Here is a 14,623-nt window from a genome sequence, read left to right on the forward strand (position 1 = left end):
GACAGGGTAACTTGGCACAAAGGCTTGTGGCACTGCTTCAGATACAGCTATTCCAGCACACTTCAACCATGAGTAATTAGGCAGCTCCTCTGCTGTGAGTGCCAACAAGAGAGCTTAGGCACTGTGCAGCTACCCTGTGAGTAGTTCAGCCTGGTCAGATGCTGCAGAGCTAAGGCAGGGAGTAGGAAAGCTGACTGCATATGCTCAGTATCTACTCATATGCTCTTGGCAGTGTTCCCGGTGATCCCCACCAGCCAGTCGATTTGTTGTAAGACACTTGGTTGTGTTTTTAAAGTAGGCATAGGGCTTCAGCCTCCTGATAGCTTATGAAGTTGGACATAATCCTAGGAAATGGGGGTTTGTGCAAGGGCCAAAAGGCTTATGATGTTAGACCTACTTCTAAAACTCATGTTAGCATGAGCCAAAAAAAATCTTTGGTACAACTGTTGAAATTTTGGCACATATAGTCAATCTTTAAGTGCAGAGTTAGCACAGTGTCCTTAGATTGAGATATTAATATGCACCTTATTTTGTGGTAAAGGATATTTCAGCATTTGGAATGATATCTTTAGATGTTTGAGCCGATGTCTGCAGAACTACATGAACATTTTAACTGTGCTTTGATTGCTGCTCAAACAGTATTGTCTCAAGGATAGAAATACAGGTGGTTTACAAGTAAGAGTTAGATCAACATAAATGCCCGCTAAAAGGGCAAAGAAGAGTGGTTAGTATAAATCACAACATTTACTTCCTTATTGCAAGTTAGGATTAGAGCATCCTTTTACTGGATCCTCTGTAGGCGCACAAAGATACGATGGATGAGCAGGATTTAAAAGTGAACACTTGAACAACCCTAGAACGTACATCCCTTTCGTCTTCAGCAAGTCAAGCTGCGGCTCTCCAGTTGTAATAGTTGTGTGTGCATTGTGTATTACCACCGGGCCATCACATCGTTCAATATCATCAATACATTGCAGCCTCAGGGCTTGCATGTCCTGCATGATGCTCTTCAAGAGGTGGAAGGATTTTATTGCCATGTCTTTTTCAGATAAGGGTGTGCTGAGTTAGTTCTCTGCACACTTCAACAGTGAATAGTCCGTGTCATGAATTATTCTTTAGGGAAGTCATCCATTTAAATCCATTTCTATCAGCACAGAAATGGGGATGAACGTGTGCTAGAGGTATAGAAAAGGAGTTAAGATTTTTTCTTTATCTTTTTGCTAGGTTTAGCATGGAAATGCTCTTTGGCAGCAGGAATTGCTCATACTGATAGATGCAGGAGGAGTTCGAAGTATGCAATCGTGTACCAGTATTTCTAGAACGTGTGTGATCACAAGGTTCAGATACCGACAATATTGTCCTTCAGAATGTGCCCCGTGCTTTGGTACTGTAACTCCCGCAGACCAACCCTTTGACTACAATTGATGATTTTAAAACTGATCAAACAGTACACTGGTGAAGGCCAGTGCTCCTTTTGTCCCATGTGCAGAGGTGCTTCTGATATCTTCATTGCCTCAATGTACTGCTTTGTCTGGTGGTGCTTCGAAAGTTTAAAGCAAATTGGAGATTATCAATCATTCTCCGGTAAAGGGCCATGGTTTTATTTTAACTTTCACAGTAAAAGGACACTGCTGTATTCAATTTCTTTGTCAAACACATTTCGTACATGTTTATTATTCTTTTGCTAATAGTAAATAATGGAAATGCTGCTTTATCATTTGAAAGCTATCCAAAAATTCTGATATCAGTAATTATTGAAATATTTGGCAGAGAGCAAGAGTGAGCCTCAATATTCCAATTAAAGGGACTTTGCAAAACATATAACTTGATTAGGCAAGCAATTTATGTGTAAAAGGGAATACTGTGCTACTGCAAGCTAAAACACAGAGTAACAGTCAGTATTTATGACCCTTTGAGATGTACGCTTGTGTAGACTCTTTTCCAAAGTGCTTGTTTCAGCATCTCACTGTACCTAACAAGTACATTCAAACAATGATATATTTAAAATCAGGGTGCATTATAATACTAGACTTAATGATTAAGTACCATTGAGGAACAGATGGCAAGAGAGGACACGACTGGTTTGCAGTCTGCATAGATTTAAGCATGAAGCCATTAAGCTATCACATTCCCATTTCTGATAGATTCTGGTCAATGAAAAATTAAAGACACCTAATCCCTGATTAGATGAGGTCTCAATCTGTCATTCATGACACTGGTAGTATTTCAAAAATCACTGAAGTTCTCTCTGTAATCAGTAGTTTCAAACTAAGGCGTTATTGGGATAGATGCTCTCGTCTGGTTTTATTGCTATTGAAATTAATGTATCTTGTCATAAGTAGGTTGCTCTTAAATGTAAAACTGCTTGAGGGGATCTTTTACTGCTCTGCTTCCTATTGACTTCTAGACAGATTTGCCCTATTTTGCTAGGCTATTTGCCACTGAAGCAGTGCCGTATCTCCACGTAATAAAAGGAGTAATTCAGAGTTCAGAGCATGTATTGCCTTAAAAATGTTTCTAGCGTAACTAGCACAGTAGCCACTAGAATCTTATGTTTTTAAGAAAACTGTTTTTTAAAGCTATCTTTTACAAAGGTCTATTTTAGAACTGATTTATTTTCAAAATTACTTCATTTGCATCTTGTTGTATTCCCAACAGCATGTACTAGTTTATTTCAGTGGTATTGGACCAAAAGTATTCTAATAAGCAGAATTGTTTAGTAGTAATAAAAATGTAATTATTATAAAAATTTTCTTGGTCATAAAAATTAAGCAATTCTAACATATGGATACAAGTAATTATTAAAATCTGCAATAAATTAGTTGCCAAAAAATGTAAACTAATTTAAAGATGCATGCCTTTGAACGCAATACAGGTTTGGGTGATTTATGTTTAGAATTTTACCTTTCTGTATGAAAAACATTTGCACATTATATTTCATTAGTTTTTCTCGTTAATTATTTGAAATGCTTGATAAGAAAATTAGTATGTGTATTCCTGGCTTGGACCAGTCTGACAAAATACAATTATACCAACAACATACAATGGAAAATGTGTCGCTGACACCATGCTCTGTTACTTCCTCTCTGAGAGGAATGAGTTAAGACATGAATACTTAAGAAGATGGAATATATTGCCTAAATGAAGATTATTTAAAATGGTGTTTTGTGGATTAAGAAGACTATTGAGCTTTAAACTTGGAGGCTTTGAGAGAATGAGGCCTGGTTATCAGTATTGGGAATGAAGGTGGGTTTATGTTTTTTAAAATAATGAATCTCCTGCTGAAGGACTTAATCACAGTTCTTTTGGTAACAGTGCATGGTGTGAGAAGTCATCTGTCAGGCCTGCTCTTGGCTGCTCCATACACGTTGCAAGTCAAAACTGACAGTGCAAAACATAATCCGAAAGCTAGAAATCAGTGACTGAAGATTAGGGAACGCTGGTAAATACAAACACGGAAGGATTCTTCTACCAAGTGGCCTCTGTTTTAAATGTTTACATTTGTAGGTCATGATGTTATGTCATGTGGGTCATTTTAGTAGGTAGCCTATTAATATTCAGTGTTGATAAAGTATAATCATTTAATGACATAATGTGGCTAGAAAGATTTAAATTACTGTAGTACAGAGGTAAAGTCCTGTTTGCGCTGGAAGATAGAGCAGGAGTTCACTCTGGGAAGAGTTAGAAACAACTTTTTTCCAAGTAAATATCATCCTAGTCACTGCTAACATGTATTGATTGAGAGTGTCAAAGGCAGCTTACCTCCCTTGTTTGTAGTGTTAGTAGTGTAGTGTTTGTAGTGTTAGATTAGTAGTGTTAGTGCTGATATTTCAGTAACTTAATTTTATTGATCCTCAAGAGCAAGGGGTTAAACTTCTTGTTACCATAATCTATTGTAAAGTCCTGCTGAAAAATGTTAAGGGAACTTTGAGTGCTGGGTTTCTGTTGGACCCATTGCCATAATATTTTGGAAGAATTTAAGATTATTAAAATCTATTCTGTGCACCAGGTTGTCCTGGGGCTGACATTCTGATTTTAATTGCTGATAGTCTGCACTAGCAGAGTATCATATAACTGGACTGTGAGTATTTTCAAGTGGTAAAGATACAGTTCCAGAGCACATCTGTGGCCCAAGTTTTCCCAGCAAAATTTACAATCTCAGTAAACTGTTTCCTGCAACTCACACCAAAAAAAAAAAAAAAAAAAAAAAAAAAAAGTTGAATGCTTTCTGTCTTAAGATACAGGAATGAATCATTTTGACCCAACTTTTATCAAAAAAAGAAGCCTGGAATTTCCGTAAAATGTGAGGAATCTGTCTCGGCCATTGAGTTGGTCTTGATAGATGAAGATATGCACCACATTAAAAAAAAAATGTATGGGGGGAGGGAAATACATGTGGTGAATTGGTGGAAATAAAGGAATGTTATTTTACTTTCAACAGTAGTTGAAAGATTAAAAAAATCTTTGGTAGGTATCAACATTAACTTTGACACAAGACTAATACCACAGAATTTCTGATTATCTTTGTTAATGCATAATTTGGTAGCGGTGATCCATACGCTGTTGGATTTCTAAGGATTAAGATGGGAAAGATGAAACATAAGAATGATTTGCTGTAGTACTGTTGCCAAGTGTCTGCTAAAGTATTCTAAAAGTGCCCAGGTTCCGTTAGTATCTGTTAGTGCATCATCTGAGAGATGTGAATTATTTATTTTTGTACTGTGAGGAGCAATGCTGGTATTCAGGAGCAAAGTCCAGGGACAAGTATAATGACACCCTACAGTTCCTGGTCTTGCCCAGATGTTACGACTTCTGTTTTCAAAATAAATATTTTCATATCATCAAATAAAACACAAAGCTCATGTGCTGTATCTTTGGTGCAAGTAAGTCCCAGAAGTGAAATACTGTCCTGCAAAACATGAAGATGGCGGTGGTGACAAAGGTGTGGAACTAAAAATTTGTGTCCTAAGAAATCTTGGGCTCTATTTGCCCACCTTTTTTCCTCCTCCACGCAGATGTCCTTCGCACTGATTGTTTCTGCTGCTCTTGAGGAATTTGTGTGTTCATTTCCCATTGGTAGTATTGGGATGGTAACAATTTGTCTTAAAAGTGTGTAAAGATTTCTGTTTACATACCATTATGAAGACATAGTGCTATGCAAATATTAAAGTGTTTGTTCTTACAAGATCTGTCTAAATTTTCTAGTACAGCTTTTGAAATGAGAAAGTATAAAGCCTGAACTTTTATGCCATTTGCGCGTGGAATTCTTGTGGTTGTACACTAATTTTTGTGTTGGTACTAAAATAAGAGCTGTTATATCCAGGAAACTAATGCCCTCTTCTGAGTGCTCTAAAGGGAGAGTCATCTAAAATGTATGGCTGTAGAAATGCTGCTGAAGATGATGAAAAAGCCTGGAGATAATCCGATAGTCATTAAGATTAAAGATGAAGATTAAGGGCCCAAATCGGCCTTTTGGAGATAGGAATGTGGAAATAGGAGACTTCAGCTGATCTCTGTATGCCATCAGGTCAGCAGGATTTATTCTGGATTTTCTCGTCTGATTTTAACAAATTTGAATGAATTCAGTTAGGAAAGGAGTTCAGTTCTGCACATCTGCAAAGCATAACCGTTTTTAGCCCATTTAGTTCCTTTTGCAGCTACAGGTCGGCTGAATTAATAAATCCAAGGTGACATCTTAGTCACATAGTTTTGGCTAATACATTCTAAAACGTACTTTAATTGTTTATAGTATTTTTAGGAACATGGTGATGGGCATTTAGGAATGAGGCAATTACCCATGTAAGAATCTGTGTCCTAATTTTCCTACATTTATATTCATATATACGAGAAAAAAGATGCTGCGCTTAACTGCTTTTCTTTTAAAAATGACTGTGTGTTGGAGGTGCGTTTTATATATGAACTGACTTCCTTTCCCAGCAGTGTTTTTTCTGTTATTTCTATTCATGCTTACAAGCCAGGAAATTCTGATAGCAATAAGCTGAAGAAAAGACATAAATATATCTTTTAAAAATTATAACATGCTAAAACCAAAGATAGCTGTGAAAGGCAAACAAAAGTTTGTTTAGGTAACTTAAATTTAAATGAAAAATATGTAAATTTTGTCTATAGGGACACTTGTACAAAGAGCTTGTGAAACTGCCAAAGTGATAAAACGCATCAGAATAAATCAGGATACTCCTACGTTCAGTAGAGTAGAGGGAATAGCTCATTTGGGGGGGTTGGTTGTTCACACTTACGTGCTACAGTTGAATTGAGTATCTATAGAAATGTATGAATCGCATGTATATCAGTGATCTTCTAGACTAGTTACATGTAGTTTCTTTAGATCAAACATATCTCTTCTGTATGATGCATATTCATTTTCTGGTGTCCTCTGCACAGCCTTCAGTTTGTGCGCATCAGAAGCATCTGGTTTTCAGGTTGCAAGTCTTAGGTGTCCTGCCAGGAGAATTCATGCTGACCCGTAACTTGCTCCGGTCAGTCTCCTTCTAAAGAACTCTGCGGGACTACGCTGTGTGATGGATGTGCTTTTCAATAGGCAGTTCCTGTTCTCCAGGTGCATATGTACCTGTATGTCACCTGGCAATACAGTATGCCCAAGGAATTGAGGGAAGGCCTGTGAGGAGCTTTTGCATGCTGCTTAGAACCCAGGTGATTAATCTGTGGAAAAAGTATAAATACAGATCTTCCCTGAAGGGTGACTCACTAGTAACTGAAGCATAATCTGTACCACACACAGAGTAACTACCTCTCTTTTAGGCAACACTTGTACTAAAAAATTGAAGAATTAGGGGGGTTTTGGCAATGGCATTTCTTTTCCCTCAGTGTCTGGTTGTGTCCACTACAATATTCAGGTCACTTCAGTATTAAAGCAAGTTACTCCTCTTTCTGCATTTGATTCCTGAGCATAAGCCTTTGCCTGTAAGTGTCGTTATTGAATTCCGTTATACTGCTGTCACACTGCTTTTGCACTTTATCAGGATCATTGTCAATTGTCATAGTGTTCTTTGAAGTGTTTTTTCCTATTCCTTCCAATTTTTGCTGATGGCAGTTCTAGTGAGTATATTCTGTATCCCATTGTCTAAGTCATTAATGACAATGTTGAATAAAACCAGACCCAGCAGGCACACACCCTTGCAGGAACCTCCCGTTTGACAGTGGGAAGTTGGTAGTTTCTTGTTTGAGTATTCCAGCAGTATTCCAGCCAGCTGCACATTTATCTGACAATAATATAATTAAACAATGCAATGATATCATTAAATAGCAAAAGTTGTGTTGTGCAACTGTATCGAGTATCTTCGTAAAAGTTCTGAAACTTCACATTGGCCATTTCTCATGAATTCTGTAAGCCTTTTACAGGGTTTTCTGGGGGAGTTGCATTGGTTCTGCATTGTTTTCCTTGAAAAATCACAATGAATGGCTGTCATGCTGTCTTGTATGTGGTAAATAACTTGGTATGTTACGAGGTATTGAAAAAGGGTGACTCATCTGCATTTCCTCAGATCCTTTCTAGTTTTTGAAGGAAAAGGATTGATTTCCTCTCTGAAGCCAAGGTAAACTAGAGAAAAAACCTGGTAGTATGTGAGAGTACATGACAAAAACTCCAGCTAATAATCCCTTTGTTGACAGATTTCCGTCATCTGTAAATAAATTTAAAATAATTTAGCGTGTGTTAGCGCGATATACTTCATATTCTTCATTGTTCTAAAAGTAAAAACTTACATTCTGTTTCTGTGCCTCATGATAGTAAAATAGCATCATATGGTTTTTCAGTGTATAGACATTCGTAATGTAGCCAGTCTGAATTCTGTTATTCGTAATTGTCTGCATCAGCAAGAATGATTCCTGATGTCTGCAGTGTGTGCTGGAATATTTACATTATAGCTCTGTTCTGCTTTCTGTATTCCGTCAGGGATGGGGCTGCTTGTGGAGAAGTGCAGAGCCACAAAAACTTTCTTCTTGTATTCATTCTCTGGTAATTGCGATGGGTGCTCCCAATTACATACTGCATTAATAGCCAAAAAGGGTGCTAATCTGACTAGCTGTGTCAGAGACAGATGTTTCAAGTTACTTTTTTCTGCCTTTGGCAGTCACTTCCGCAGCTCCTTCTTTACTTCTGGAGGGGAAAAAAAGGCATGGTAACCAAGACAAGAAGTTGTTGGGCTGGTACATTAACTATATCATTTGGTGTATAGAGAGCTTTAAAGATTAATGTTCAGTGTGTTTAATTTATTCTATTTTTCTTCCAGTAATCCCAAGTCTGCTAATCAGAGGATAAACAAAAAAGTAAACAATGATGCATCATTAAGGATTCAAAATTTGTCTATTTTGGTGAAACAAATAAAAACTTACTATCAGGTCAGTAATGGTTTCCTGTATTATGTTTTGCCTAGAATTGTTTCTAAGTATTCTTTTATAGTTATGCCTTCAAGGGTAACAAGAAGATTAATATTTTGAGACATTGTATGGATGGTTGTTTGTTTATAAATCTTGTCAAATTTTTTATCACACTTAATTTACAGGTATAGTACTAGTCTGGAAACACTTGTGTGTGAGTGATGATATGTTTATATAACAGATAATCTGCATCTTTGCTCATATAGTACATTAAGCAGTATCAGTTGGTATTTTCTGAATTGAGGCAAGTTTTGTGCCTATGAGAGAAGTTATTAAATGTGCATTTAGTCTTATCAGTGGAATCCTTTGTAAGAAAAATGTGATAAAATTTATTGGGTTTAGAATTAGTTTGATTTTTCAGTAGGGAAAAAATCAGTGAAGTGGTAACAGTCAAATGGGAATTAATAGTAAATGTAGTGATTATCTAATTTAGAGCTGTAAAATAGCCGTTGAATTTTTATGTTTTGTGTGATAGGTAAGAGCTGGTACTATGCCTTCTAGATGCGGAGCCTGGATAGAGTGGTGTACACATGGACAAGCTATAGTAGGACACTGCAGATATCACCAGTGTCCCTTATAGGGTGTCTTCTAGTGCCCTTCCACAGTTCCCTGCACCTTTCTGCCAGGAGAGTCCAGATCTGGGAGAAAATCTCCTTTGATCTGCCTCTTACAGTGAGTGCATCATGACAGAGCGTGTACTGTGCTATGCTTTTCCTCATGTGTACGCACATAGTGTATGTTCTCAAAACTCCAGAGTACAGTGAAAATTCCCAGCTGTCACTTACTGCAGTGGTCAACCACTCTACATCTTTCTAGCTAGCACTTTGTGTGTATGTGTACTGCACGTCGTTCTTTTCTTGGCAGCTCCTGCATGTGGGTATAAGTGCTGCCTGCTAAGACCCGTATGCTTTTCCATTTCCTGATGGTAGTAATTTTCGACTGGGCGTTAGTGTTTCACAACTGGTGCAACAGAAGGCACAAACACTGACAGGATGGATCTTTATTTGAATACAAAGCATTCCCTGTGCTTCTCTGGCCATACAGTGTCAGCCAGTCCTAGTACAACAGTATCAGGCAGAATTGCTTGCGTTTAGGTAGCTTACCTTTGAATGATTCAGGATTGTGAATGTTGCTCCAAAACTTTGTGTTAGAAATAATTTATTATAGCTTTTTTAAAATAAAAAAGTATGCTTATTCAATAAATGTTAAAATCAGTCACCATGCCTTTAATGGTTCAAGTTTGTCCTGTCTAAGTGTAAGCTATAGAGAACTGCATACACTTCCCCCCCCCCCCCCGGTTTCCCTCCCCAGTCTGTCAGGCTTCTGGCCTTTTGAGATGCCAACCTCTTCAGACAGTACAAGTCAGGGAACTTAAAAACATTGCAGGTCTGGCATTTTAGTAGGAGTAAAGGCATTTACTAGCCAAATGGGAATGCTTGTTCAAATTTAAAATTGCTTTTTGCATGTGTTGATGTTCACTCAGATATGCCAACATGCATGCAGGGAGCTTTATGTGCTGTGGTAGTTTATTGGTTTTGGAGAGAAGTGTTCAAGGATGGGCTGTAGTCTTTGTTTCCTCTCAAACTTAGGGCAGCCTGGCAGCTGGTGTTTTCCCACAGCCTGTGCGTGGCTTAGCAAGGCAGCATAGCAAACTCAGTTTCAAGAAGGGGTCAGTTTAGTTCCTGTCACCTGTGAAATTCCCCAAGGCAGAAAAGCTAGTGCTTGACGGGTGCCTCGGAATCCATCTGAGAGGCCTCTTGTAGCCTGGGGTACACCTTGGCAGAGGCGTGAGCCCTCACACCTGAGTGTTTCAGGCAGCTCTCTGTACAGGCACCATGCTTGGCATATGTTCCGAATGGGATGCCTGAGATCGGAGAGTAATGGAACATGGAAAATAATCACTGTATTGATGTATGAGATTAATGTCTGGAATATTACAGTAGGAATAAGATATTAATGGATATGGGGATTTTTAATTTTTAGCATTACATTACCCTAACTCTTAACTTTTTATTGTGAGCTTGTCCGTGCTAGTTTATTCCATGTGTTTTTATAACATCTGTGGAAAATATTCTCTCAGTTTAGCGAATAATTGCATTGGTGTTGTAGATGTACTTGTCAAAAAATCTGCGCTGATAGAATATAACATTCAAAATTAAAATTGTATGTTGGATTATACAAGTTTTTTGGTTCGTGCATCATCTTTGTTCTTCTGTGTAATTACAGTTGTGTTGTCTTTTTCCAATGAAGCTGCTTTACTTCCTTACAGCATCACCAAACTCTTCCTAGGTCCCAAACCAGTCTTTTGAGCCGGTACATTTCCTGGCAGCATAAAAATGTGGTTCTCACCAGCTGATTCAGGAGAACTGATTCCCCTATAAGTTTTGGTGGGCTTGGGAGGTTAAATACAGTGAGCTTCCATGACTCCCATGGGTCTCAGTCAGCCTCATCTGACAGAAGATGTGTGAGTCTTTAATAAAATAAATGCTAATGAACTCTGAAAGTCTGTACAGGCAAGGCAGAATTTTGTAAGTAGGCTTAGTTTATTTTTGCAGGTTAAACAACAGTTAAAAGAAATGCGTGAATTTTGGGACACAGGTTCCAGTTTCAGGTTTCTAATAGAAGCAGTCATTTCAAAAGTAAACACAAATTGAGAGCAGTTGCACCGAGCTTACTGATGAAATTAACACCATGTGACAGAAAAGGTGGTAGACATCTTTGATGCAAGGTAGAGGTGTTGTAAGAAAAGAGGTGATAATGTCATTAGTCCATAGAGGACACATTTCTTGGTTACCCCTGCTTGTACTCTGCTTCACAGTAAGAAAAGCTTTACAGTAGCATCACGGAATTATTTGAGCTATTACAAATAAACAAACAAAAAAGCCACCAAGCTCCCACTTTTTAAAGTATGTGATTTTTCTTTTGTAGTAGCTATAAATACTCTTTGAATTCCTTATATTTTATCTGTTCTTTATTGATTTAAAACTCCCTGTGGTGCACTTCATATCTTTTTCTTTTAATTTGGAAATTGTTTTTATCAAGAACTCAGAAGTACAAGAGTCATGGTTGGTTGAAATTAATGATATTTGAGTAGGGCAAAGGTGTTTTCTCCCTCCTTATAATTTGTCTTAGGCATGTGCAATGAGGGTACATATTTTTTCGGTCTAGCATTAATCAATTCAGATAGTTTTTCATGTCCTGTATTAACTGGTGAGAACTTTCAAGTATAGCTATAGCTAATAATTTCCACAGGTGTGTTTCAAGTAATATTGTCATTTTTCAAATTTGACATAAAATTAGTTGACTTTTATGTTATGTTTTTGGCTTACAATATGACACCTAATATGTGCCTTTTGGATGTAAAGCGGTGATGGTTCTGGAATACATTGCTTTTGAGTATGAACATTTTATGTATTAATGAATCTGTCACTGTGGAAAAACAAAAAACATGACTTCAGAGCTGCTGATAGGATGGCATCTGCTGTGAATAAACATCTGGGAACAGGAGAAAGACTATTCTGCCTCAGAAGAATTAGGCTCTGTCTAGACTGGGGATTTGACCTGATTACAGCCATTAATGGCTGACAGAAACTATCCATTGATACAATCTATAGAATAGATAAGCAAAGCTGCTACTTGAGTGTGTGGGACTTACCAAATAAAACTCCGCCTGATCATGCAAATAGGATTTTGTACCTTTATATTCAGGATTGGCCCAGCATAACTGCAGTAAAAACCCTGTAATTTTCACATCCATGATTTGGCGAGGCCACCGAGACTATGGACTTGCAATAGAGGAAATTGATCTTTTGTAGTATAAATGCAACTTAGAGGAAATAAAATAAGCATCTATCAATAAGCTAGTCAGAGAAACATGAACACTAATAATTTAAAGGAGTTTTGCTGCATTCTGGGACACAGGATCTAGTTGGCTTAAGATCCATAAGCCAGCTCATTGCCACGAGAGGATTTTACTATGTTGAGATGATCTTGCAAACCAATAAAAGAAGGCTTTTGTAGAAGTAATTCATACTTGTAAGATTTTTTAAATTAGAGTCCAAATAATTAAGTACTGAACATGTATGTATTAAGACCTGAAAATTTTTAAACTACTTATGTCATACTAATTTCTCTTTAGTGGTGGTTAGTATTTGATGTTTGCTTTAGTGCAATACATATGATTTAAATAATATTTTAATTTACTTTTATAGGAGAATTTGCAGCAGTTGATCATGATGTCTTTGCCAAATGTATTAATAATTGGCAAAAATCCTTTTTCTGGTAAGTTTATTTTTAACTAAGATGAAAATTTATATCGGTGTAATAATTTGTATTACTTCACTGGAAATAAAATTCATACAGGGTTGAGCCTTTCAAGAGAAGATTGTGTAAATACTTTTAGCAAATAAGTGGTTTAATAATGATGAGTAACGTTTTCTTTGTTCACACCAAAGGTCCACACTTTACAAAAATGTGTTCTGTCCAAACCTCAGCACTGGCTGTCCTTAGGATTTATACTGAAACAAAGTGCATTTCCTAGAAACCAATGAGCCACTGATATGGCAAAGTATAAGTTTCATGTATTCCCAGCTACTATGCTTTCAACTTTCTTTACCTAAGCTGCCCCTGAGAAAATTGGCAGTTCAGTGCGTCTCACTTGATCCAACTCCTGATCCTTGTTTTTCCTTCCCCAAAACTCTCCTGCTTCTCTTGCATCGTTACCTGAAAAATATTGCAGTTACCTTCTTGCTTTCTCCCCTGAACTGACGCTGTCTTTTCCATGCTCCCACCTTCTCTGCTTCCAGCTCTGAGAGTTGCAATTTTCAGACCAAGAAAATTAGCCTGTGTGGACCCAGCTGACTATCCACAGCCACTTGGGAATCTCTGCACCATGCTCTCAATTCCAGAAGCACGGAGCAGACACACCTGGCCTGCATGGAGCCACTATGGATTGGGCAGAATTTATTTACTTGGGTCTAATGTGTCCCAGGTGTTCTACTTCTGATGTTCTAGCACCTCAGCAGAGAGGTTAGGAACTACTCTAACAGGCTGTGTAGCTTCCCCTGGCTTTTTTTATTTATTTAAGATGTCTTATATGCCATGCTTCTGTGTATGTGAGACAAGATTTTTCTCATGAGCAAGAAGAACCATCTGTGTTACCTCACTTTTCAATTCCAGGGTTCATAATGTTGATACTTTCCATATCCCATCTGCATATATCCCATTTATGTAGGTATCTTGATTTAATTTTTTTGATTTTTACTTTCTGCTCTTGAATATTGCTGCTTTTGCTTCTGAGGTCACAGCCTTTTAAGTTTCTATATGTGTAGATGCTAAATCTATCATATGCACCAAGAAGTGTGAATGTGGTCTCTTCTTTTCCAAAAGAATAGAATCCATAGTGCTTTTATATTTTGATTCCAGACTTTCTTAAGGTTTTCAAAAGACCCCATGGATTTGCCTAGAGACCAGATTTAGTGGAAAAACAGATTAAAAAAAACAGGTCATAGTATTGTTTTTGTAGTGACAGTTTTTATTCTCTGTAAGATACTGAGACAATATATGTCTTAACAATATTGTGTAGCATAAGATGAAATTTTATAAAAAATGCACTACAAAAACCCACAAGGATAATGTAGTATTCAGTTGTATACATAAAAACCTATGCTTTAGTCATTAATAAGAAAGCTTCTTCCTGTTTTGGGACCTCAGCTAAGTCTATGTAGCTTTTGTGGTTTGGCAACTGGAACCTTCTGGTGGTGTGTGCATTGCTCTCCTGTGGGGACGTTACTGGATTTGTGAAGAAAATACAGACTTCACTGTAGCATAGCCCACATTTAAAAATTTGTTGTGTATGGACAATAGTCTTGAAGATGTTTCAGATTCCTGCCTGAGTTCATCATGGAGTTTGACCTGAATCAGAAGATAGACCTGTTCTTTTGGGTTCCATCCAGAACCTTTCCCCTTTGAAAGTTAGGACTGCTCTTGCTGTGTCATCCCTACTGGGATTTTTAAGCTTTTTTCCCTTCGTGGGCAAGTGTAGAGAAATCAAACCTCAGTGACCTTTTGAGAGACTTGCTGTGTAAATCTGATTGCATCAAGGCAGGCCCCCATAGTAAAAGTCAGTTCTCTGTTAATGGTTAGGATTTGGTCCACTAAAGCTGAGGCTGTAGCTGTGATTTTTTTTCACTGGAATGTCTCCCAG

The 14,623-nt window shown here is 37.6% G+C and overlaps 1 protein-coding gene across 11 annotated transcripts in view; it reads left to right on the forward strand.

Moving 5' to 3' along the window:
• The window catches only part of CCDC88A (coiled-coil domain containing 88A), an 85,796-nt gene that overhangs the window by 11,455 nt on the left and 59,718 nt on the right, over nucleotides 1-14,623 (forward strand). For all 11 annotated transcript variants that reach the window (XM_072857536.1, XM_072857538.1, XM_072857537.1 and 8 more), the window contains 2 exons: nucleotides 8,271-8,379; nucleotides 12,630-12,699. In XM_072857536.1, coding sequence (XP_072713637.1) covers nucleotides 8,271-8,379; nucleotides 12,630-12,699 — 179 coding nt within the window. The remainder of the gene's footprint in view (nucleotides 1-8,270; nucleotides 8,380-12,629; nucleotides 12,700-14,623) is intronic.

Source organism: Ciconia boyciana, chromosome 3, assembly GCF_034638445.1.
Source record: "Ciconia boyciana chromosome 3, ASM3463844v1, whole genome shotgun sequence".
Taxonomy (NCBI): Eukaryota; Metazoa; Chordata; class Aves; order Ciconiiformes; family Ciconiidae; genus Ciconia; species Ciconia boyciana.